Source organism: Drosophila rhopaloa, unplaced genomic scaffold (assembly GCF_018152115.1).
Source record: "Drosophila rhopaloa isolate 14029-0021.01 unplaced genomic scaffold, ASM1815211v1 contig_2, whole genome shotgun sequence".
In the NCBI taxonomy this organism is placed as follows: Eukaryota; Metazoa; Arthropoda; class Insecta; order Diptera; family Drosophilidae; genus Drosophila; species Drosophila rhopaloa.
The window spans coordinates 7,733,032-7,758,983 of NW_025335083.1; the positions used below are offsets into that span (position 1 = coordinate 7,733,032).

The following is a 25,952-nucleotide window of genomic DNA, read 5'->3' on the forward strand; positions in this document are numbered from 1 at the left end:
TATTTTATATGCAAATAATTGGTAATTTATTTTACATCTTATATACATAAAAATTATTGTGAAGAGAAATTCAATTTGGATACAGTATATCGTAGTGACCGGGTCTATATATCAGGTAAATTCGGGGCTCTGTTCCCTCGGGGAAATCGTGAGCTTTGACAGTGCCGCCCTCTCCACGGTCTAAGTATTCCACACGGACTCCCGCACCCAGGGCGGTGCACAAGGCGATTATGTGGATATGATCCGATTCTTTATACATAGGTTCAACTTCTTGGTGACGAAACTCTTCAATTGTAAAGTCGCCCTCTATAAAATTTTGGTAAAAGTCGGCCTCCTCCTGAAGTTTTCCCGACGTAATCAGACGTAAATAAACCACTACATAATCTGAATATCCCTGCTCATTAAAGATTTTGTGCAGTTCGCTCTGGACCTTGCTGGGTCCACCTGGATTGTCGGGACTAACGCGCTTGATGACTTCCATAAACTAAAGAGATAACAAAATCATTAAGAATTCGGCTAGTTTGTGAGGGCAAACTTACAGTCTCATGAAAGTCCTCTAATGTAAAACTAGGAAAACCCAGCTGTACGAGCTTATCCTTAGACTCTTCGGCCAGTTTTCGAAACTCCTGATAAGCAGAACTGTTTGAGATCAAATACTCCAAGTATGAGTATGCGAAAGCTCTGAAGAAACAATTTCCATCGGGGCGGGTGCGGCGAATAAACTTGTACTTTGTGGACAGATCCTGGATCTTGGCGGTGAATATGTCGTCGCCATTGTATTCGGCCCACAAGCAAGTTAGCGGCAACTGCTCGCTAACCAGGGGTGTAGTATCACTAATCTAAAGATATTCGAATTTTGCATTATTGTACTTTACATTTTTAAATTTTTTTACTGCACACTTACTTCCTTCTCAATCTCCCGTTGCTGCTGAATAATTAACTCATCACGATTGCCGTCATTTTGCTTAAATGACTCCATGTTTCTGTAAATACTGAATAATTAGGATCGGCGTTTCGTTTAGAATTACAAATATGTGTACATATGATGAATAGAATAAGAATTTCTGTTCATCATTTGTATATGTATACGCATCAAATATTACCCACACACAGTTAGAAACGAAAGGCATAGACACATTGATGCTTTCGATAGCTGCGTTATCGAAACGGTGTTTCAATTCCGTTTAACTTATTGAAATACATCGAAAAGAAACGTTAAAGTAAAAAAAGAAAGGAAGCAAACTTCGACAGGCTCAAGTTTATAAACAATTGCAGCTGTTACTGAAATTAAATATTCTATGATAAGAATAAGGTCAGGCCATTTTAAACACAACCTGCGCACTTCCTCTATAAACCAATATCCAACAATATACAGCATAAAATATACTGCATACAACATAAAAATTAATAAGGGTAACATGCTAAATTCAACACGCAACATGCTAAAATATACAATATAGAACATACAACAAACATGCAACATTCAACATGCAACATGTAATATGCAACGTTCAACATGCAAAATGCTACATGCAACATTCAACATTCTACTTGTAAAATGCAACATGCAACATGCAACATACAACATACAACATGCAACATGCAACATGCAACATGCAACATGCAACATGTAACATGTAACATGCAACATGTAACATGTAACATGCAACATGCAACATGCAACATGCAATATGCAACATGCAACATGCAACAATTATCAATGCACAGTCAACAATCAATTATCAACTTTCAACAATAAACAAGCAACAGTCAATAATCAACAATCAACTATCAACAATTTACAATCAACAATTACTAATCAACAATCATTAATCATAAATAAGCAATTAACAATTAACAGTCAACATAACACTTGGTAAATTTTAGATAATATCAATGTATGCTATTGTAATGTTAACAAAATGTAAAACTGGCCCCGTCATCGTCAAAGTTAATTTTTCCTCTCCCTCGGAATTATAATTCCCAACCAGTTCTAGCCAAAAAATTACGACCTATGGGTTGTGGCAGCTCATAAATTAGTTCACTCGGATGTCTGAAAGTGTGAGTGTGTGTTTCTTGAGTGGATTCAGATGACCCATGGTTGTACAATCTGAGTTGTATTGTCACCAGGATGTAGGATCAAGGACCTCTTAAGGTACGTAAATTATATTATTATAAATTAACATAGTAATTTACAAATATAAATTAGAACTCCAGATCATATATGTATGTGCGTGATTGGGGAGCGGTTGCAGAAGGCTCACAGTGATACCATCTTACTTTGACCGGATGCAGTGCATCAAGGATTTAACTGAGTATGTACTATTATTATAATAAATAAAACTTAAAATGCACTTAAATTATTTTAAAATGCGAAAAGGTCATAATTCTCAGAGGTTATCCTACAGAACAGAAAATTCTATTTAATAATTCACATAATAAGGGGATCCCCCCATTCTCGGTTTCAAAAAATCGTTTTTTTTTTTAACTATAACTATTCAAGAATGATCCTTTAAAATTTCAAGTGAAAATTACAAAAACTTTTGAAGATATAGCCGATTTGTTGTGGAAGCGTCAGACGACGGCGAGAGCTTCTCAAAACTTTAAACGCGTTTTTCTCGAAACAGTATTTTAAGGACTGGCGTAAGAGATTACTAAAAAACTATTATTCCAATCGGTTTCAAATTTTAGTACGTTTTTCTATGCATATATAGCTATACATGAACTAGGATAAATCAAATCGGCGAAGACATTCTTTACTTTTTACCTTGATTTGTGGCTGAAAAGAAGGCGATTAAAAAAAAAAAATTTCAAAGGTCCGCCATTTTTTTAATTTTTGTCCGAATTTAAAAATCCTAGTTCATGCCATAGCCATACATATACTCTTCCTAATCCCGTTGTAATTTTTGTTTTCAGATGTTCCAGTGAGCTTAAATCCCAAGCGCCGACGAAAATAAGAGCTTTTATTTGTATGTTAAATTTTTTTCTTATTATTTAAGTCTTCAAATAAATGGATGCAATAAAAAATAAATAAATCAAATTATTTCACATTTTCCAGCCCATTAAAAATCGTCAAAATTTAAAATCGAGAATGGGGGTCCCCATACAGATTTTTAGAGAATTCAACTCATTTTGAGATAAGCCACATTGTAATTCGAAGTCTGTAAGAAAAGTTATGGGCTTAGAAGTGCACGTTTTTGGTCACTTTTCTGCAAAGCCATTTTTCGAAAAATTGGATAGGGTTAACCCCTTATAGAACTGACGAAAAATAATAAGGGGTCCCCTTATTGCAGATATGTTTTCATTTTCTGGAGCCAATGGTCGATTTCTATATCTAATTCAAACAATTTTCGTATACCTAAAAAAAAAAACAATTAATTCTTTTTAAGTGATCTCCAGCATTTCCAGCATAAAAATATTTTTCACTGTGTAATACCTGAGAACTTCATTTTGAACCAGCTTTAAAGCTTCTCGTCGAAAGCGAAGATCGCTAGCTCAAACAACAGATTGAATAAGAAATCAAATCAGTTGAGTATTTTCTTCATTGCTTTCCGAACCTTCCGCTACCTATTTACAATAAATAAATTTTATTGATGAGGTACGTATTATTATAAAAAAAAACTTATAATTTAATTTTTATTTGTGTACTAATTAATGTCTTTCCATTATTATGTTTAGTAACATGTGCCATGAATATACATATACATACATATGTATGTTTATTAAGTGTATTTAATCTGTGAGATGTTAAAGTTCAATGAATAAAGTATAGAAAATATCTCTGTCTTTAGTACATTTAAAAGCACATACATAAGAGTGTTCATATGTATATATAAATGTTATCATGTGTCATTTTTACTTGAAACTGAAACCAGTTATTTGTCTATTTTATTTCGCAAAAAACTTATTGCTAACATTAAAGTCATGGTATTTAATTAAAAGTTTTTTTGTGGTCCCCTAAACAGATTTATTACTATGGTTTTTATACTTGTGAGAAAATTAAATTAATTGTTATTCCAAGTGATCATGTTATAAGGGCTTCTGACTATATTTTAGGATGGGTTAAACTTGTATGTACATACATTTTTATTTACATTTGTAAAATATATTTTTTCGCGATTGCATTACTTTTAAATAAATAAGTTCAAATTAGGATGGTTATTGGGTTTATTGGCATTAAAAATGTACCCAACCTAAACACATTTAAAAGTAATACCGTAAATACATGGATTTCTTATCGCCTGAACTAATTTTAATGCTTGAAAGTTTATGGACACAAGAGCGAGATATACATATGTAATCGCTTAATATGTACATATTTAAAATAATATAAATACATATACATATATGTTGGTGACCCATATTTTTTGATGTTCCCATAGTTTAATATTAAAATACAGAAAAGAAAGCCAAGCCAAGTTGATAAGATAATGAATTTATACTTTTATGAGGAGAAAGCAGTAATGGATGCAAGCTTAAGTTCCGTATCTGTTTTATCCAATAAAATGTGTCATTCTGTTCGGGGGATTTCCATTTATTGTGTTAAGTGCGATATTCCAGCAATAACATTCGCCGTTACATCACTGAACTTGTCTTCATTTAAATGAGCTTTTTGACCTAAATTTCATATATGTAATTATTTAGCATATTTTGTTTTCCAGTAATATGATATTTATTAATTGGCTTGTAATATGCGCCTGCATATTTACTTGCGGAGCGCAGGACACTTCATTGGACAACTTGATTGCGGACATCTTCAAAACCGATGAAACCCCCAGTTCCACCACACAAGCCCCAATAGGCAGTTCTGTTGCTCCTGTTGTCAGCCCAAAAGACTCCGGATCAGGAACAGGATCTGCCCAATATCAGTCATGCGGTGATCAAAAAGAATGTGTACCTCGTTGGCTGTGTGCAAATGACACGATTAACACCAGCGGCGAAGGTATAATTGATATTCGAATCGATTCGGGCTCACAGTGCAAAAACTATTTGGATCTATGCTGTGATATTCCAAATAAGGTATACTGTACAAAATATGGGTAATAGTAGCTTATTAAATTACAACAATTCCAATTTCATTATTAAGAGACCTGACCCGATATTCCCAATACGCGAAAATCCCGAAGGCTGCGGATATCAAAATCCCAACGGCGTGGGATTTAAAATCACCGGAGCTGTAAACCAGGAAGCGGAGTTCGGGGAATTCCCTTGGATGCTAGCAATTCTTCGAGAAGACGGCCCACTTAACTTGTATGAATGTGGAGGAGCTTTGATAGCTCCAAATGTGGTTTTGACTGCAGCTCATTGTGTTCATAACAAACAGCCAAGTTCCATTGTTGGTAAGTAAATATTATTCTCAAGATTTCCAAATGTTGATCTAATGATTTCAGTGAGAGCTGGCGAATGGGATACTCAAACAAAGAATGAAATCATACCACATGAGGACCGATATGTCAAGGAAATAGTTTATCATGAACAGTTTAACAAAGGAGCCCTTTATAACGATGTGGCAGTTATGTTACTGGAAAGCCCATTTACCTCCCAAATGAACATCCAACCTGTTTGCCTGCCCAATCTGGGTGATAACTTCGATTTCGAACGTTGTTATGCAACTGGTTGGGGCAAAAACAAGTTCGGCAAAGACGGAGAATACCAAGTTATCCTGAAAAAGGTGGATATGCCCGTAGTGCCGGAGCAACAGTGCCAGACGAACTTGCGCGAAACCCGCCTCGGAAAGCACTTCATTTTGCACGACAGCTTCATTTGCGCTGGTGGAGAAAAGGATAAGGATACGTGCAAGGGCGATGGAGGATCTCCTTTAGTATGCCCCATTAAAGGCCAAAAGGGGCGGTTTAAGTCAGCTGGTATTGTTGCCTGGGGAATCGGCTGTGGAGAAGAAAACATCCCCGGAGTGTATGCCAGCGTTGCCAAACTTCGTACATGGATAGACGCCAAACTAAAAATATGGAATATTGACCCCAAATACTATACACCCTAAGAGAAAGATGTAACATTTGAAAATGAATAACGTAAAGTGGCTTAAGAACTACTTTTTTTATAAATAATGACACTTATTTGTATTTTATTTTAAATGGTTTTTCAGCTTTTGAAGTTTCCAATTGATACAAATGTTTTTCAGTGTGTAAAGCTGCGAACTTTGTTTTAAAGCAGCTTAAAGCTTTTTGTCGGTAGCAAAGATCGCCAGCCGAAACTTAAGATTGATTCAGAAATCAAAGCAAATCAGTTGAGTATTTTCTTTATTCCCTTCCGAACCTTTCGCTACCTTGTCGCAATAAAAAGGTTTCATTGATGAGGTAAGTTTTATAATAAATAAAAACGAAAAAATAAAAATAATGTAAAAACTAGTGTTCAAAATTTGTATTTATAAATATCTTCCCAGTAAATGTTATATACGGTAACATGCATTTTGAATAGATGTAAAATAAAATTCCTAACTTCGTTTAATGTGATAGATTTTGGAGCGCAATAAATGTATTCGAAAACCAAAAGGTTTTACTTTAAATGTCGCGCAATGGCCTCCAGGTTTCCCTAAAAATGACTCATGCGACGTGTTATGTCAGTTAATATGTGATATGTGATAAGCATTGAATCCAATGCGCTGTCCCTAAGACTCCCTCCAAAAATATCCTGGCGTGCTTTAAATGCAGAAAAACATAGTAAAAGCGGGTCCCCACATTTAGTGTACCTAATTTCGCAGATATTAAAGTTCAATGAATACAGTATAGAAAATATTGCGGTCTTATGTACATATGTAAATATACATTTTATAACGTGCCATTATTACACAAACCAGTTGCTTGTCTATTTTATTCTCGAAAAACTTATGTTAATCATTGTTCAGTCGTGCATCTTTTATGTACATATATACATATAATGAAAGATTTTGTGTGCGATTGTCTATAATTTTATTATTATGAAATTTAATTTTTATTCCAAGCCAACTTTTTATGAAGGTAAATTAGATGCAATTATATGTGAGGGGTCACTCTGACAACTTTTTAAGACAGTCTAAACTTGTAAGCACATTTATTTGTATGTTTATTCGGTCAAAATCTTTCGATAACTACATGAAAATATGAACGATTATTTCAATGGTTATTAGTTTTAATTACGACATCACTGCTTAATTAAAATAGGAGTTCATATATTTAAGAAAAGAATGTATCGATAAATATATATGTATATTTTGATCAGATAGGGAAATAGTGAAATAGAAGAATGCATCCCCAAATTGATCTCATTACTATTTGCATTATTGGATGAACTCTTAACTTCCGTATCTGCTTTGTTCAATAAAATATGTCATTCTGTTTGGGATATTTTCCATTTACCAAGCTAAGTGCGATTTTCCAACTATAAAATTTGTTATACCGCCGATACTTAAGCTTTTATTTCGATAGCAATGCCCATATTATTGAAATTGAACAAAGAAGCTATTGTTCAATTTTATTATTCGGCTTGCCGAAGTTTACTTTTTTATTGTTTGACTTAAATTTATTATTTATTATTTTCATATCCTGTTTTTCAGTAATATGATATTATTCAATTGCCTTGTAATATGTGCCTGTATATTCACTTCTGGAGCGCAGGACTCTTCATTGAAGGACTTGATTAATGACATCTTCAAAACCGATGAAACCCCCAGTTCCACCACACAAGCCCCAATAGGCAGTTCTGTTGCTCCTGTTGTCAACCCAAAAGACTCCGGATCAGGATCAGGATCTGCCCAATATCAGTCATGCGGTGATCAAAAAGAATGTGTACCTCGTTGGTTGTGTGCAAATGGCACGATTAACACCAGTGGCGAAGGTACAATTGATATTCGAATCGATTCGGGATCAGAGTGCAAAAACTATTTGGATTTATGCTGTGATATTCCAAATAAGGTATACTGTATAAACTATGGGTAATAGTAGCTTATTAAATTACAACAATCCCAATTTTATTATTAAGAGACCCGATCCAATATTCCCAATATCCGAAATTCCCGAAGGCTGTGGATATAAAAATTCCAACGGCGTGGGATTTAAAATTACCGGGGCTGAAAACCAGGAGACCGAATTCGGGGAATTCCCTTGGATGCTAGCAATTCTTCGAGAAGATGGCCAACGTAGCTTCTACGAATGCGGAGGTGCTTTGATAGCTCCAAATGTGGTTTTGACTGCAGCTCATTGTGTTCGAAACAAACAGCCAAGTTCCATTGTTGGTAAGTAAATGTCACCTTTAAGATATTTTATCTTTATCTTTTGATTTCAGTGAGAGCTGGCGAATGGGATACTCAAACAACGAATGAAATCATACCTCATGAGGACCGCTATGTCAAGAATATAGTTTATCATGAACAGTTTAACAAAGGAGCCCTTTATAACGATGTGGCAGTTATGTTACTGGAAAGCCCATTTACCTCCCAAATGAACATCCAACCTGTTTGCCTGCCCAATCTGGGTGATAACTTCGATTTCGAACGTTGTTATGCAACTGGTTGGGGCAAAAACAAGTTCGGCAAAGACGGAGAATACCAAGTTATCCTGAAGAAGGTGGATATGCCCGTGGTGCCGGAGGAACAGTGCCAGACGAACTTGCGCGAAACCCGCCTCGGAAGGCACTTCAATCTCCACGACAGCTTCATTTGCGCTGGTGGAGAAAAGGATAAGGATACGTGCAAGGGCGATGGCGGATCCCCTTTAGTATGCCCGATTAAGGGCCAAAAGGATCGATTTAAGTCAGCTGGTATTGTTGCCTGGGGAGTCGGTTGTGGAGAAGAAAACATCCCCGGAGTGTATGCCAGCGTTGCCAAACTTCGTCCATGGATTGACGCCAAACTAAAAATATGGGGTATTGACCCCAAATACTATACTCCCTAAAACAAGTTGTAATATTAATTTCTACTTTTTTATCAATTGAACAAAACATAATATTAATGAAATAATATTACATATTAAAAAAGTTAAGGTTTTAAGCAACTCAAGATCGTATATCAAATATATTGTGTTTAGAGATTTAAATATTAATGAAATAATATCACATATTTTATGTTTTGAGTTTTAAATATTTTATTTTCAAATGCGGTTAATATAACAACCTGATTATTAGAAATTTAATTGCTTATACTTAATAATGATATCTGCTTTAGGGGGTTATCCGGGTCTTGAAGCACGAAAAAAGCCTATTTTCGTGAATTTTTTTTAAAAGATCTTACGACAATTTCAAAAATTTAATTTATTGTGCATTAATGTTTATGGTTTGACCAACATTGCGTAAAAGTTTGAACCAAAATTTTTTAAAATTGAGCCGTAGAGGCAGGTTTGAACTTGACCCCATAAAACATTGTGTCCTTGCGGTAGGCAAAATATCTCCGTCAATTTTTATCTGCAATCAAAAAACCAAATTTATTCTGATAGTGTATGTGTCTCGCTTGTCCTCTACGAGCCATTTTTTTTTAAATTTAAAAATTGAATTTTTTTTTAGCGCTTTTCATAAAAAGTATTATATTTTACGTAAATGTTGGCCATATTTTGGCTTATAAAATTAGTTGTAATTAAACATTTTAAAAATCCCTCCGTTAAGGACAAGAGAATTATGTCTAAAAGAAGTGTGCAAAAGCAGAAGTTGATCGGTGCCATAGTTTTTGAGAAATCGTGACTACCCACTTCAAAAAAGTGGTTTTGAGAAAAACGCGTTTAAAGTGCCGCATCTGCTCGACGCCAGATTCCGAATTGCCCGTTGTGACGTTCGACGCGCTGGGCTTTAAATTTCTCCCATTCCTACAGTTTTGCTTCGATCGACTTGAAATTTTCAGACAACATTCCTGTAACTTTGTACTATTATATAAAAAAGTTTGAAAAAAATGAATTTTTTGAAGTGTCAAGACCCGGATAACCCCTTAATAAACTTTGGGACACTAAAATTGATATTTAATGGCTGGAATAATGGGAAAGAAACATTTATTTTACAATTGAACACCCTCTTTCTTTTTCATACTGTTTTATTGTACATGGTCACACTGGCGTCCAGTGCATGGAAAGAAGAAGAACAAAAAAATCAGATTTGTTGAAACCCTCTTACTTCGATAGAATTTCAGCTGAAACATGGATAATTTCGGCTTTGGAGGAGTCGAGCTAAGCAAAGGACAAATGTTCCAAGTCCTGATTCGTCTGTCTGTGGCTTCACTGATAACATATTATTCGGTGAAATGGATGATGAACCAGATGGACCCGACTAGTAAAAATAAGAAAAAAGCTAAAATCTTAGCAGAAGAGCAGTTGAAGAGGTGTTTAATAGTTTTAGATAAGAAACCGAATTGATGGCCTAACTAAACGTATATCTTGTGTTGCAGACTGGCCGAGAAAGACGGGTTCAAACTGAACCCACAGGAATTCAACGACTATGAGTTAATGATTGCGTCACATTTGGTTGTTCCCGCCGACATAACAGTCAGTTGGACCGATATCGCAGGTCTGGATTCTGTCATTCAAGAGCTCCGAGAATCAGTGGTTCTGCCTGTCCAGCACAAGGATCTCTTCAAGCGCTCAAAGCTTTGGCAAGCGCCGAAAGGCGTTCTTCTCCACGGACCGCCTGGTTGCGGAAAAACGCTAATAGCCAAGGCCACGGCAAAGGAGGCGGGAATGCGCTTTATCAACTTGGACGTCGCCATTCTCACCGATAAATGGTACGGGGAATCCCAGAAACTGACTTCCGCCGTCTTTTCCCTTGCTGCGAAAATCGAGCCATGCATTATTTTTATTGACGAAATCGATTCCTTTCTGCGATCCCGGAACTTGAACGACCACGAGGCCACCGCTATGATGAAAACCCAGTTCATGATGCTGTGGGATGGCCTCAGTACGAATTCCAACTCAACGGTGATTGTGATGGGCGCCACAAACAGGCCTCAGGATTTGGATAAGGCCATTGTCCGCCGCATGCCAGCCCAGTTCCACATTGGCCTCCCTTCCGAGACACAGCGAAACGACATCCTTAAATTAATACTGCAATCGGAAGAAATAAGCCAAGATGTTGACTTGAATCGTTTGTCTAAGCTCACGAATGGCTTCTCAGGCTCAGACCTGAGAGAAATGTGTCGCAATGCATCAGTTTTCAGGATGCGGCAGCTTATCGTGGCGAGTGACCAATCCGGTGAAGCCCTGGACCGAAATAACGTTAACATCACCATGGATGATTTGCTAAACTCACACTTAAAAATTAAGGAGTCTAAAATGCACACGGGAAGCCTATTTTTAGAGAATAGAATCGAGTTAGACTAAGTTCACTTTTGTTGATTTTATACAGTCAATATATCCATAACACGTATGTCTAATAATATTTTGTTTGATCTTTGTGTGTAATGGAATGATCTTACTTAATATGGAGAAGTTGCATAAAGAGTAAAAAAAGTTCGTAAAAATTATTTCAATAATGTTTTTTGGTTGAAATTGGGAAATTACTTAACCCTGTTCTTTAATCAAAAATGGGTTTCCGGAAAATGCAGTTTATGTACTGTTGCAAACTGCATCGGATACTGCAGGAAATTACGCAATGTATAGCATTTCCGTAAATTAAAGCTCAATGCACTTTAATTACTACATATACGAAATATTCACCTAGAGAAATTTCAAACATTTATTAAAATATTGCACTTGTACACTCGTACAAATACATTTTAAACTTCCATCACGCGATCGCGGGCTTTGAATCGTAAAAATATAAGTAGTCTTGTGCTGTTTTATGCCCTTTTTAAGAGGTATGTTAATCGTTTTAAAATTTTGCGGCAAAGTGAAGAGAGCAAGTTTTATAACGTAGCACAAATACATGAAAAGTAAAAATCATATTAAAAATAATAAATGTAATATTTTATTAGTATTAAAATAATTAAAAAAAAAAACTTTGATAATTTGGATGCATATTTTTTTTTTTGGTATTTAACAGTGATCTTTTTTAAAAAATAGTGTATACAATGTTTAGTGTAAGTATTATAACTTTTTTACATTTTTAATTATGTTTCATGTTTATATAAATACTTTCTTGGACTGGCGAAAAAATCATTTCTGTTAAAGGCGTTCAACAAGCAACATCACAAATCTAAGCGAGACAGTATAAATTTTAAAGGATGAACTCAATGGTAAGCTAAACACAATATTTCAAAAACAGTTTGGGGTTTTATAAAATATTCCTTACTTACATGTTTTTCTATTACAGATAATTTTGTTTCCTGGATACTTGTATACAGCTTTAATAATTTTAGGAAATGCCGTGAGAAGCGATTCATATGCTGTAAATAAAAGCAGTAATGTTGAAAGTCATGATTGGAGCTATCCTGAGTTTGGAAAAGTATCAATGCACAGTAGTGGAAGAAGGCCGGAAAAAATGGAAATGCAACGTTATAATCGAGACGCTGATCGAAACATTACTTTAAAACGGGGTGTGAAAACATATCAATCGCCATCCGAAAAAATAACAAAACACAAAATAAAATATAAGCCGTCAAATGCTAGAAGGAAAAATGTTGGTCACAATTACTCCGATAATAATTCGGAGAGTAAGCATTATCATACATTTGAAGAAATTCATGAGCACATAGAAGAGGATGATGGACAGTACCAAGCCTCTGAGCAAATCGGAACACAATCAATCCTCCACGAAAACGTAAAAGATCATTCGAGTAAGGATGGAAAGCGGATGAGAGTTAAGATTAAACATCACCATCACCACCATCATCACAATCACATTAAGGAAATGATAAAAACCGTTCCACAACCTTACCCCGTGGAAAAGGTTGTGCACGTACCCATTGAGAAAATTGTGGAAAAGATCGTTCATGTTCCAAAGCTGGTGAATGTTACGGTTGAGAAAATAATTCACGTACCAATCGAAAAAATCGTTGAGAAGGTGATTCACATTCCAAAACCGGTTCATGTACCAAAACCGTATGTAGTCGAGAAAATAGTTGAAAAAATAGTTCATGTTCCGAAACCATATCCCGTTCTTCGGACAGTTCCGTATCCGGTGGAAATCAAAGTTCCAGTCGAGAAGAAAGTTCCAGTTCCCTTTAAAGTTGAGGTAGAACGCAAGGTTCCCATTTACATTCGATCCAGTGAGCCATATAAATTCGAGCCGTCACCTTTTGAAAACTATCCCCGTGCTGAAGAGTTTAAATTTAACATGGAACTTGATCATCCGCCGCCAAGAGAACATGAACCTTCTTCCCTGCCTTCATCCAATTACTATAACAGGGTATACAAATCCAAAGAGCTGGAACATCCTCCCAGGATAGAAGACTATCGAAATGCAATACCGCCGCAATATAATCACGAATACGTAACCAAAAGTAATATTGAACCAACTTCTTCTGGACGTGATGCAGTTTCTCTGAAACTTGTGGGCCCCACTAACCATTTTAATATTACGGGAAAAGATTTGGAAGCCGCCAACTCAGCTCCAGAATTTCTAAATAGTTCAAATTTAGACTTAAGTCCGCAGGAATCTTCTAATGCCTTCCGCGGGATTCCCTTTTCCATGCCATTCCAATTTGTTCAGCTGCAACCAATGGCCTTTCAAAATGCTATAAATATGGAGTTACAAGTTCCATCGACAGCGGCAGAGATAGCTCAGAAGTAAAAGGCGAATTAGCTGTAGACCTAAACCAAAATTGCAAGGACCTGTGCCCAGTTATGCTATTAAAAAAATTTTCGGAAATCAAAAATGTTCCTCATTGTATATTTTTTAAACACCAATTAATAATTTTTCTTTGCAATTAGAATATTTATTTTATAAATATCTCAATGGACTGAGACTGGGCCTATTTGAACTCTCAACTACCCCTTACAATAGAATAATTATTAGAGTATAATATTATATTCTTTGCTAATAAATTATAGTATTATATAAAAGTATGTAAATCGTTAATGAATCATGATGTTCTAATTTGGTAAACGAATCATAATCTTAGAAACAATAAATAAGTGATTTTAATACCCTGGGAAAAAAATAGATTTAAGAGACAAATAATTAAATTTTATTGATTCTTTTTCATTTGGTTCATTCATAAAAAATATTTTCAACTAAGAAATATTAAACAACAATCTTCTTTAAAGGAACACCCTCAATGTGAATTGCCAACTGCCGTGAAATCGATACCGATATCCTGAATTCATTCCAATCGCATTCTAAAAGACACAAATTGTATAAATACTAAAATAAAATTCACGGAAATAACAAACTTATAATTTGTATGTTAAAAATATCGGTTTGGAACTAATAATATTATAAAGTTTGGTAAAAAATGAATTGGTCAATGCGAAATCCGGTCGGCACCCATCTTCGCAAAGCGATGTACTGGCGATGTTGTGTGTCATTGTTTTTATCAATAAACGAAAACTGTGGAGGAATAGTAATAGTAATTTCATGTTTCTTGATTTGTCTTCATCTTTAAGCACGATTTGTGCGCGCAATTTAGTCTGGAAATAATGCATGTTAATTAAATTTGATTTTAGAGCAACCTGATGTAGAGTACATACATGCATACATACATTTGTTTGTAACTGAATGCAAACAAATGCACTTACATCAATAATCAAGGCTGATTTCGGTTTAACTTACAAAGTACATTTAAATGTTTAAACGTAGGTTGTTCATTCTTTGCCACACAAATAGTGCCCATAGAACTCTACTGAAACAAGCCGCTTTTGACCAATTTATTTTTTGTAAATATGGCGTTTTTTTAATTATCAAATTATTTTTTAGCCTTTAGTTGGAAATAATGAATTCCAAATCCGATCATGAAGCAGAAAAAGAAAAAAAGTTGACCATTACTAATAGATTTGGAGACTCACTGGAGAACTTTGAACTATCCAACGAGAGCGAACACAAGACCCAAGTTTACTCGAAAAAGATTCCTAACAGAAAGAATGGAATATTAAAGTAAGTCGCACTGATAGTATTAATTATATATAACTAAATAACTTTCAATATTAGAAACAGCGATACCAATCGTGGTTCTGTCGAAAATAACTATCACGAGGATGTGGATTTGGCCGACATTCTTGGATCCAATTGGCCCAAACGTGCAGGTGTGGCTGCTATGATTTTAAACAACAAAAGCAAAACAGTTACGGAACCTACCACTTGCGAAGACTCAAATTTAAAAGCAGCTTCCCCCATTTTAACAAAAATAGAAACAGAGGAACCTTTACGTAAGATTATTTATTTGTTTAATTCAAATTTAGGAACGTATTCCTGTGTTTTTTTTAATTTTTAAATAAGTTTCACCAAAGTAATCTTTGATAGTTTACAGTTCATGGAACACACTTCTAAAATAAGCAATCGATTTATGAATTACTTATACTACTTATATTAATTTATTCAATTTTGTTATCTAAGGGACCTATTTGTTTTCTCATAAGTTTTAAAACTGCTTTTACTTTTAAACACTAAAATGATTTTATAGTCGTAAACTTGTAGTCTTTTTGTAATTTTGGTGTCGGCAAAGGGGCCTCGAGAATGTCTGTTTAGAAATTTAAAATATCTCCATAATCTTACAAAAACTGATTGTTACATTTTGATCTAGAAAATGCTCCATTCTATAGTATTCAAAAAAGAAAAAAATACAATGTTTTTATTACAGTTGTAAAGGTATTAAAAACATTTACAAACATATTTTTATATACAAACTTTTTTTTCAAAACAACTTGCGAATTTTAGAATGTTATTTATGTTTAATTATCAATATTATACGATCACTATACGGTCACTAAAACCACTCGAGCAATTTTACTTACAAAATAGTTATTCTTGAAACTATAATAGCCAAGATATTACAGTTTTTTGTAAGTCCCTTGTTCAAACTGCTATATTGCAAAACATCACAGACAGAAAATGTGTATTTATTTATAGATCGCCGGCAAATACATACAAATACATATATTCTATTTACGATCACGTAAAATGCCAGTGCTCTGTGTTGATACATGCAGTTTGTTGAGGAGTTTTATTTATATTGAACTTTGTCAGGTCTCAACTTCTGAAAAATATTACATTTATTGAAGAAACTGTGTTGTGCAATTTTGGAAAATGAATCTTTACCAGAAAGCATTGTCTTCTGAGTCAGATATTCACAACAATATCCCATTAACTGTGCTGGAATTTTATTCTCCGAATTACAGGCCCAAAGAGCCGGGTACGTTTGATTACGAAATCATAGCACGATTTCGCAAATATTTAATGTTATAAATTTTATTTTGCGTTTATGAGGAAGCTTGTTGTATAAGTCGATTTTGAAACAAATAAATATTTTCTATTCATTTTAGGTTTTACAATTGCTGATTACCAGCCTCTGAATGAAATACCAGGAACAGAGTTAGCTATTGGTTCCCTGGTAGAAGTTTCGAGCTCTGCAGTGTGTGAAGACCTGTACGGCGTTATTAGATGGATTGGCATCCCGCCTGGGACACCGAAAAACGTGCTCGTTGGAATAGAGGCTGAAGACGAATCCAATTTGAAGAATGTTTTGACATCAGATGGAAAGCATAATGGTGTTCGGTATGATATTATTTATAACATTAGCTACATCCCATAACAATTATTGGTTCATATGTAAAAATACATATATTATAAAATCAAAAAGCTCTTAAAGATTAGAAATGATTTTAAAAAGATTTGTTTACTTTAAATGTAAATGTAATTTGACATGTTAAATAATTAAATTATTGCTTTAAATGACTAATTGGCCCATTGTAATGCAACTTTTGAACTTTTACTTACTTTAATAGATGTATACTAAAAAACTGTGTTTTGTTTTCTATATTATTTAAGCTTATTCACTTGCCATGAGGGTCGAGCTGTGTTTGTATCAGCCAACAGATGTACTGCTGACCGACGGTTCGCTGATGTAGATAACAGTATTCCTGCAAGTAGAGCTTCCAATAACCAGGCTAAGAAATTTGGCGTCGCTGACTGTCCCGCTATTTACGGTTCGGTTCCGCCATTGGGTAAGCTATTTACATCACAGATTATTTAAGTAAATAAGAATACTTACAGAATTTGAATTGTTTTGTAGAGATGCACAGCTCTGAGGAGCTTGCAAACATTTGCGGAAAGTTTAAGGGAATACAAGGACATCATAACTCCTGCTATCTTGATGCAACCCTATTTTCGATGTTTACGTTCACCAGTGTTTTTGATTCAATTCTGTACAGACATCCGGGACCACAAGTAAGATCTTTAAATTTCAACCTAGTACTGGTAATTTATTATGCATCCGACAGGACATTCGTAATTACAGTGAAGTCCAAAAGGTTTTGCGCGATGAAATTGTCAACCCATTGCGAAAAAACGTTTTTGTGCGATCTGATCGAGTAATGAAACTTCGGGAGCTACTGGATCAGCTTAGTTCTGTTAGCGGTCTTACCTGCGAGGAGAAAGATCCTGAAGAGTTCCTAAATAGCTTACTCTCACAAATTATGCGAGTTGAACCATTTTTAAAGGTGCTAAATATATTTTTACGTACATATATATACTACAAAATTACAATATTTTTTTAGCTAAGCTCGGGGCAAGATTCTTATTTCTACCAACTATTTGTGGAGAAGGATGAAAAGTTAAAGTTACCAAGTGTTCAGCAACTGTTTGAACAAAGCTTCCACTCTTCGGAAATAAAGCTAAAAGAGGTTCCTTCTTGTTTTATCATCCAAATGCCTCGTTTTGGAAAAAATTTTAAGATGTATCCAAGAATATTGCCATCGCAAGTACTGGATGTAACAGACATCATTGAGAATTGTAAGTTTACACAATTACTTGGCATTTGGATTCTTAATGTTAAGATCGACTCATTTTAGCTCCTCGACAATGCTCGCTTTGTGGAAAACTTGCTGAGTATGAATGCCGTGAGTGCTTTGCAAGCCTGCAAACTGGATCAGGACTTGAATGTACCGCGTTTTGTCCCAAATGTCTTGAAACTTTTCACTCTCACATCAAAAGGTTTGGTGATTTTATTAAGAAAATACTTTTAAAAACTTTAAAAAATAATCTTTTATTTTCAGAACTAATCATGTGTCGAAAAAGATCTTCAGTCCGAAAGAATTTAGAATTATGGCCGAGCACATGGTTGTCCCGCGATTGTACATGGAATTATTTGCTGTTGTTTGCATAGAAACGTCTCATTATGTGGCTTTCGTTAAGTCTGGTTCCGGACCTGATGCACCATGGTGTTTTTTCGATTCAATGGCTGACAGAAAAGGTAAGCTGCATAAGCTCTGTTCCTCGATAATTTGTGATCACATTATGCTGTCCAAGGACATTCACTTATATTTTTCACCTTTGCATTATATATTGGTTCTCTATTAAAATAGCCTACAATCTACTCAAGTTTCATCTGGTTTTTTTTCCAATAAATTTATAACTTCATTTTATAGTGTTTAATGACCTAGCTAAATATATTTTTTTAAATATTATTTCAGGTGAACAGAATGGATACAATATACCTGAAATTACGTGTGTACCAGAATTAACACATTGGCTCTCGGATGAAGGCGCACGATCTATAAATGAAACTTCAACGAATGATAAAGAATTACCTGAACACGCTAAGCGTATTTTTTGCGATGCCTATATGTGTCTGTACCAAAGCACAGATATTATGATGTACCATTAGACAAATTTATCTATAGTAAACATGGATACAATAACATTTTTGTAAAAGTCACAAGTTTCATGGATTTTAATTGTGTAGAGATATTGGGGTTTCAGTCAGCTACAATTAAGGTCCCCATTATTGGTTTAATTTAACTATATACGTATAGTTTAGCTTAAACCATTCGTATAAAAAATAAATTTTATGCGAACTCTTTTAAGTCAAGAACGGAAGCAAACTTCGGCAAACCAAAATTTATATATACTTGCAGCTATATGATATAGTCGTCCGACTTTTATAAAAGTAATACCTTAATTCTGAAATTTTATTTCCAATATTATCTCGATTGGAGCTTATTTACAACCTGCAACAGAAATAATACTTTTTGCTAAGTTTGTTCAAATAGCTTTAAAACTGAAGGACAAGGTTGTTTTGAAACGGACAGACGTGCATGGCCGGATCGACTCGCCTGGTGATGCTGATCAAAAATATATATACTTTATGGGGTCGGAAATGTGCCCATCACTGCGTTGCAAGCTTTTGACTGGAATTCTAATACGCTAGGGTACACAAATATTCAAGTTAATCGACTGATGTCATTATGTTCACTCAAAAACTACAACTCGGCTGGACAGCAGAGTATTGCTTGTCATACATGAGATAAAGTTTATCATGCCAAGTGTCTTGTCTATTCGGTCCTGGTTCGCGTTGCCATAGATAAGAGGAGTGGTTACATGTGTTCGGGTGCCCCTGACCTTAATTTCATCATATGATATGCTGAGAAAGTATCATAATTCAAAATTGGTATTCCTTGTACTCGAATCGTTTTTCCTTTTCATATACAGGAAACTGGTTAAAGCCGGAGATTCTAAGCTCCGAAATTTTTCCGGGTAAGTACACAATTTACAGGCTTGATCGTCAGTCCAAACGATGATTGCTTTACTCAAACCTCTCGTCTGAATTACTAACTATTGGAAGAATTTATAACATAGAATTCCTAGGTATACTATTATCGTTTCCCAGTATTTATATAAATAATACTTGTTCATATATTCTACCACCATCTGAGTTCCCAATTTATGCGAAGCACCTTTCCTTTATCCAGTCTTTTAATTAATTTTTAGTTTTTGAGAGCGGTATTACCCGCCAGTTGTAACATCTTTGAAGATAGATTATTTCTGCGTGTCAACATGGACTTATTAGGCGAAGGTCTACGACGACAAACCTCTTAAAGTTAACGTCCTTTGTAAAAAATAGTTTTAGCAATAACTTTCGGACTTACTTAGTTTCCAACGATTTTAGTAAAGCGTTTGATACCGTTAATCACTCGCTTCTCGTATTAAAGCTAGACTTATTAGAGTTTCCATGTGATCTTCTAACATGGATCTTTAGTTATCTAAGTGGTAAAACAAAAACAGTCCTCTTTAAAAGCTCTATCGCTAGTTTGATCCAAATTATTTCAGGAGTACCACGAGTGATCCACTTTGGCCCACTTCTCTTTACATTATTTATTTACTTGTTCAAGTCCTGTGTAATGACTATAATAGAATATACCATATTATATCTACTACCGACTCTTTGCCAATCTTAAAAGCATTAATTTTATCTTATTTAGCACCAAATTAGTGTTAGTATTTTGGAATTTTTGAATAAAAAACTCGAAAAAAAGGGAAATAAAATTATAACATTGTTGTTTCTTAACATATAGTTTTATAAAAATCGGAATAATAGAAATTAAATTATACACATATACTCCGAGATATAGTAATTTTTAATGATTTCAGAATTGCTGTTTTACTATTATCACAATCGGACCTAGCTTCATTGTTTTTAAGCATCGAAATCGAAATGTTGAATATTTAATTTTCAATTCGGATTGCCAAAGTTTTATTCCATTCTTGTTAAAAACTAATACCAATGGTATATTGATTAAATAGAATGAAGAACTCAAATTTTAGACCAATCACGAAAATATTAAATTAGCAAAGGAGTAATCTCTAAAAAAATTCATGTCCGTCGGATTTTACGCAAACTAGTCTCTCAGTTTTAAAGCTATCTGCATCAAATTTTTCCAAAAGTCTTCTTTGTATTGCACTATTATATATAAGCGAAACGAACTGGTAAAACTCGCGAATCGTGCCCCCTCTGTAGGTTAGGCAAGCGGTGGGCCGTAAAAAAACATACATATATAATTATAAAACTGAAAATATTTATGTTTTTTTCAAACAAAAAAAAAATAATATTTTGCTTATCAAGTAGCTAACCGAAACGACTGAAAGAAAAAATATATATTTGAAAAAGACTCATCTTCTTTGCTTTCAATCATATATGTATGCATAAAAATCTATATATATTCGTTTTAAAGAAAATTAAATTATTATTACAACTTCGACTTAAAGTTTGCTTATCTTATCTTGTTAATATAAATGTCTATTAATTTGTGTTGTGTTAAAATTTTGTAAAATCTGAAAAACTCAAATTTTATTTGTTTTGTGCAATAAAACAAATTATTTTTGCAACAAATTTTAGTTTTAATACTTAATATTGTCGAAGACAAATTGATTTTTCAAACTCCAACCAAAAATTAAAAAATCCAAAATGTGGGCTTTACTTGTTAAAGTAATGTTTTGCTAAACTGGCAAGAGAGCTGATTGAAAACTGAATAAAAATTACAAAAGAACAGAGCACTCAACCCTGCAAGGCATTATCCCGGATAAATAATGAAATACACACAGATACACAGGAACATTTACATATACAGACATATCTGAAAGTGCTTACTATTGGTCGGCGGAGATAATACAAAAAGACAACTTATGCCATTGGTGGATTTTGGGGGAGGATATCCAGATGCTGGCACACAACTCTAGTTCATTCAACAACTGAAAGCGATTTTCAGTTACTTCTCAGCCAGCATCGACGAGTTTTATATTCCGTATTACAAGCGAAAATGCAGATCTTTACCCGTGAAATTTTGGTTTTTAATTTACGAAGATTTAATTAAAAAAATGTTTAAAAATTCCGAAGCCTTAGGGCGTGACTATTCAACAATGTATTATAACTCTGTATATAATGGATCTGCACTGTTCGACATAAAAGGTAATTCTTTACCTTATTGTTTGTACTTAGTGGCAGTAAACTCAATAAATAAAATCACATTCTGTTACATAATCTCTGGCACTTGCTTGTATATTAATATTTTTAATTACGAATATGACTATTGTGACCTCAAACGTGTAACTGTGAGACATTTGCAATAAAACGAATTTATATATCTTTTCGTAAATAATAATTATTATTGAATCTGCTAATTCTTTCAGACTCTGAAAGTCAAGTTCAGCAACAGATATTTAACACAAATCACATAGGTTATGTGCCAACTTCGAGTACTCGGATTGTTAAGAAACGAAATACAGCTAATAAAAAGGAGAGAAGGCGAACACAAAGCATAAACAACGCATTCTCCTACCTCCGAGAAAAGATTCCAAATGTTCCTACAGATACTAAATTATCAAAGGTAATTTTACCGCCGGAAATGGATTAAATTAAGTTATTTGAAACATTTCAATAAAGTCTATTAAATAAATATATAAAAATAAATCAATTAAAAACAGTTTGCAAAATTATTAAAATTAATTCTGAAATACTGATAATAAATAGATGAAATGTTTAAACAGCTTTAAAGAAAATTTGTGTCTGTATATTTGGTTTACTTAACAGATTAAAACACTGAAGTTGGCCATTTCGTACATAAACTACTTATATAATGTTGTTCATGGAGATCAGGACCCAAAATGCGGATTTCGAGCAGAGCTTAAGCCGGTCAGCCGTAAGATTTGTAGCGAAAAGAAACTCTGTTTAAAGTCAGAGATTCAAGTAAGAAAATTGAATTTATTGAGCTACTAAATTAGTTTTTATTTTTTATTACAATCTTTTAAACAGAAATTAAATTAAAAGGTATATTTAAGAAAATAAGACATTACGATTTTTTTCCGCCGCTTTTGTATTTTCATTTCATATAATTTAGTTGTGTATTTTGTCCGACGGCAAGTATCTTGTACAACTTTTACTCAAAGAAATAAAACTATAGACCCAAATGGAATTTTATAAATATTTTGTAGTTTTCGTAAATTGATTGGCAACCATCCCAATGTTTTATCAAAGACCAATATAATCTTATTATGTTGGTCTTTGGTTTTACTATAAGGTAGCATTTTTTGTAATATTTTCTCAGCTTACATAATCTCAAATCAATGTAGTTGCGATCATTTTTACATACAGAAATTAAGATAAACAAAGCTTATCGTTTCATAGGGGCGTATCGTCTGTTATTATACCCTTGCAGAGGGTATTATAATTTTGGTCAAAAGTGTGCAACGCAGTGAAGGAGACATCTCCGACCCTATAAAGTATATATATTCTTGATCAGGATCACCTCCTGAGTTGATATAGCCATGTCCGTCTGTCTGTTTCTACGCAAACTAGTCTCTCAGTTTTAAAGCTATCGAATTGAAACTTTGCACACACCCTTCTTTCCTTTGCACGCAGTATATAAGTCGGAACGGCCGGGATCGGCCGACTATATCCTATAGCTGCCATATAACTGATTGATCGGAAATGCCATAACTTTGGTGTTTGTAAAGTTAGGAAGTTGGAATTTTCTATGGGCTTTATATTTGGCCAATCAATCCGACCTACCAAATTTCATAAGGATCGGCCGACTATATCTTATAGCTGCCATATAACTGATTGATCGGAAATGCCATAACTTTGGTGTTTGTAAAGTTAGGAAGTTGGGATTTTCTATGGGTGTTATATTTGGCAAATCAATCCGACCTACCAAATTCCATAAGGATCGGCCGACTATATCTTATAGCTGCCATATAACTGAACGATTGGAAATGCCATAACTTTGGTATTTTTAAAATTAGGAAGTTGGGACTTTTTATGAGTATTAAGAATGCATCAAATGAATAATTTTGAAGAATATAATTTACAGAATATTCTGCAAGGGTATATCAACTTCGGCTCCGTCCGAAGTTAGCTTTCCTTTCTTGTTAATTTTAAGAATGTTGTCTCTATCGATTGAGTATGTTTTTTAATCTTATTGAGGTATCTTCTCGGAATTTTTCTTTTCATGGTACCCAAGATATTTCCATTCCCCCGCCAGAACTTCTTTGGTCCGCTGGGATATACAATCTCAATTGTTTGTTTATTCGACGGAATAAAAGCACTTGACTTTATAAAATTACATTTTTAGTTCTGAAACCATTGGCAAGCTAGGAGCAAGATAAATATCCCCTTTGTAATCCGCAAGTGAAAACACGATTGTATTTTCCTAATGGAAGTGCAGTGCCATGTTCTGCTTCAAACATTGAGATTCGACATGTAAGACCAGTGACCGGTTGTAAGTTGTACTTTATTATGCAATTTAGGAAGTGATAAACCGCAGACACATGCAGGCGTAATTGGGAATCCATGCTGTACGGCCGCCGCCATCAGAAAACAAAAGTGGGGGTGATTGCTTGAAACATTAATTTAATAGGGCAATCTGGTAATAGATATGAATGTAAGAGGCGAGTGCCTAAGTGCTGTTTCAAAAAATGTATATTCCATTAAGGTTTTGATTAATCAAGTGCTTTGTCCGCACTTTTTTCGGCAATTACTTGTTGGAAATGCAGACAAACTTGGCGTGGTGAAACAAAGTAAATCATCCGAGTCTTATAGATTCATTTGTATGTTTTGGTACTGTAAGCATTAAGATATTAAATTAAGGATTATCTTTTCATAATTCGAAATTAACTTTTTTTACATTTATGTTTTCTAATTGACAAAACATAAACAAATAAAGGAAAAGGTAGAAAATCAAAAGCTTTTTTCGATTAATCGACTGAGTGGAATCAGATTTCAACTTTTCTGATCTAACATTTTTCTCGTCGTTTGTAAATTACTTTTTTATGAAACACTTTAAGCCAGTTTTATCCTTTTCATGACAAGCTGAAATTAGATTTTAAACTAAAAAATGTATGGAATGTTAGTGTTTAAAAACTAAGCTTAATGTTTTGGTTAAAAAATACTACATATTAAATAGAATGTTAAAACTATATCTTAAGAACTCATTAAATTTTACAAAAGATTTTCCAATGTGAGTTTCGGTGGATGTTGTCTTTATGCGCGCATTACAAACACAATAAGATCTGAACTACATTTCTAAATAAAATAATGAAGTGTTTCTATAGTGCTTCCGTGCACGTGTTACTTTCTTGTTTACTTCTTAATTGTCTATTTGTGGGTGCAAGTTGTAAACAAAAAAGAAACTATGAAATACATAAACAGATAGAGCGCGTTATGTACCCGCCAGTTCGTTTCAATTAAAGCTACATATCTAACATATGTATATATATCTAAAATATATGGAAATAATTTGATATTATAGAAATTGTTAGTTTAATAGCTATTATGGAGTTTGATTTATCAAGCTTTTATTTTTTTTTTAAATCTGCAGAACAGAAAAATATTTTTAAGATCAATGAAGTTTTAACGTTTTTTATACATTTTTCAATCATTCCTGTGGCAGATTTTTATATATTTTATATTATTTCTGAAATATACAAAAAATTGTATATCTTGTATTATACTATTTGAATTATTTATTAGCCAACCATTTACTGGCATTAACTGACTACTACAACATGCCTAAATATCGCTTTCCTTCGGATAGAAATAACACTTGAGAAATTTCAGAAATATTAAACAGGTGTATTTCTGTGCGGGAATTTTGTAGCCGTATTAAAATACAAATTTGAAGTTGTGACTAACAGAGCATAGAATTTGGAAAATCCAGAGTTTTAAACTTTGAGTGTATCGTTTAAGACACATACTATTTTTATAAAACCCAAAATTAAGCTAGCTTCGGTTAGTCGAAATGTATTTTACTAAATACTATGCCAAAATAGGGATAGGACTTATCAAACACAAGGAATTCTCAAAATAGATGGTTTCGATCTTAAGCGATGTCTTCGCCTTCTTTTCTCAGAGACAATTATTATTTAACTTTACAAATTTTGTTTAAATTTTGTATTATGCTAATATAAAATCCATTTATTTAATAACTCGACTGATCATTTTTTTCAGAATGTTCCCATGTCGACTAAGGGCCGAACAGGTTGGCCACAAGATGTTTGGGCATCGGAACTTATTCCAGAACATAATTAGACTTCGTTACTTTTTTTAAATGATGTATTGCAATATAAATATATTAACTAAAATAAAAGAAATTATAAAATAAATCGTGCAGCCAGAATCCATA

General features: G+C 33.9%; 7 protein-coding genes and 1 long non-coding RNA gene across 13 annotated transcripts; 7 read left to right on the forward strand and 1 right to left on the reverse strand.

Moving 5' to 3' along the window:
• Positions 1-2: 2 nt before the first annotated feature.
• Positions 3-1,126, reverse strand: LOC108053229 (ubiquitin thioesterase otubain-like). Of its 2 annotated transcripts, none has more exons than XM_017135833.2 (4): positions 1,108-1,126; positions 905-983; positions 540-839; positions 3-484 (listed from the first exon to the last, which is right to left on the reverse strand). In XM_017135833.2, the coding sequence occupies exons 2-4, from the start codon at positions 977-979 to the stop codon at positions 71-73; spliced, it is 789 nt and encodes a 262-aa protein (XP_016991322.1). In that variant the 5' UTR covers positions 980-983; positions 1,108-1,126; the 3' UTR covers positions 3-70. The 2 variants fall into 2 exon arrangements, with proteins under 2 accessions (XP_016991322.1, XP_044315917.1); XM_044459982.1 differs by having other exon boundaries at positions 1,104-1,118.
• A 935-nt stretch (positions 1,127-2,061) lies between these two features.
• On the forward strand, positions 2,062-3,006 carry LOC108053231. 2 transcript variants are annotated; one of them, XR_001769681.2, is made up of 3 exons: positions 2,062-2,155; positions 2,210-2,315; positions 2,917-3,006. It is a non-coding gene; the product is annotated as an uncharacterized LOC108053231 (long non-coding RNA). The 2 variants fall into 2 exon arrangements; XR_001769682.2 differs by having other exon boundaries at positions 2,218-2,315.
• Positions 3,007-3,489: 483 nt separating this feature from the next.
• LOC108053232 (phenoloxidase-activating factor 2) lies at positions 3,490-6,068 on the forward strand. Its single transcript, XM_017135835.2, has 4 exons — positions 3,490-3,598; positions 4,662-5,019; positions 5,087-5,339; positions 5,391-6,068. The coding sequence occupies exons 1-4, from the start codon at positions 3,594-3,596 to the stop codon at positions 5,996-5,998; spliced, it is 1,224 nt and encodes a 407-aa protein (XP_016991324.2). The 5' UTR covers positions 3,490-3,593; the 3' UTR covers positions 5,999-6,068.
• A 125-nt stretch (positions 6,069-6,193) lies between these two features.
• On the forward strand, positions 6,194-9,070 carry LOC108053233 (phenoloxidase-activating factor 2-like). Its single transcript, XM_017135836.2, has 4 exons — positions 6,194-6,314; positions 7,550-7,907; positions 7,975-8,227; positions 8,278-9,070. Exons 1-4 carry the CDS (start codon positions 6,310-6,312, stop codon positions 8,883-8,885), a joined length of 1,224 nt encoding a protein of 407 aa, XP_016991325.2. The 5' UTR covers positions 6,194-6,309; the 3' UTR covers positions 8,886-9,070.
• A 955-nt stretch (positions 9,071-10,025) lies between these two features.
• On the forward strand, positions 10,026-11,428 carry LOC108053227 (outer mitochondrial transmembrane helix translocase). The gene is made up of 2 exons (XM_017135828.2): positions 10,026-10,291; positions 10,358-11,428. The coding sequence occupies exons 1-2, from the start codon at positions 10,110-10,112 to the stop codon at positions 11,283-11,285; spliced, it is 1,110 nt and encodes a 369-aa protein (XP_016991317.2). The 5' UTR covers positions 10,026-10,109; the 3' UTR covers positions 11,286-11,428.
• Positions 11,429-12,061: 633 nt separating this feature from the next.
• LOC108053230 lies at positions 12,062-13,635 on the forward strand. The gene is made up of 2 exons (XM_017135834.2): positions 12,062-12,139; positions 12,217-13,635. Exons 1-2 carry the CDS (start codon positions 12,128-12,130, stop codon positions 13,633-13,635), a joined length of 1,431 nt encoding a protein of 476 aa, XP_016991323.2. The 5' UTR covers positions 12,062-12,127.
• Positions 13,636-14,148: 513 nt separating this feature from the next.
• LOC108053228 (ubiquitin carboxyl-terminal hydrolase CYLD) lies at positions 14,149-18,718 on the forward strand. 4 transcript variants are annotated; one of them, XM_044459648.1, is made up of 11 exons: positions 14,149-14,246; positions 14,761-14,937; positions 14,992-15,209; positions 16,323-16,554; positions 16,828-17,003; positions 17,072-17,226; positions 17,280-17,498; positions 17,556-17,790; positions 17,850-17,991; positions 18,054-18,250; positions 18,471-18,718. In XM_044459648.1, exons 2-11 carry the CDS (start codon positions 14,777-14,779, stop codon positions 18,662-18,664), a joined length of 1,929 nt encoding a protein of 642 aa, XP_044315583.1. In that variant the 5' UTR covers positions 14,149-14,246; positions 14,761-14,776; the 3' UTR covers positions 18,665-18,718. The 4 variants fall into 4 exon arrangements, with proteins under 4 accessions (XP_044315583.1, XP_044315586.1, XP_044315584.1 ...); XM_044459649.1 differs by having other exon boundaries at positions 14,150-14,263; XM_044459650.1 differs by lacking the exons at positions 14,149-14,246; positions 14,761-14,937; positions 14,992-15,209 and adding an exon at positions 15,979-16,192.
• A 2,819-nt stretch (positions 18,719-21,537) lies between these two features.
• On the forward strand, positions 21,538-25,952 carry LOC108049812 (heart- and neural crest derivatives-expressed protein 2). The gene is made up of 4 exons (XM_044459948.1): positions 21,538-21,742; positions 21,964-22,160; positions 22,364-22,519; positions 25,778-25,952. Exons 1-4 carry the CDS (start codon positions 21,652-21,654, stop codon positions 25,856-25,858), a joined length of 525 nt encoding a protein of 174 aa, XP_044315883.1. The 5' UTR covers positions 21,538-21,651; the 3' UTR covers positions 25,859-25,952.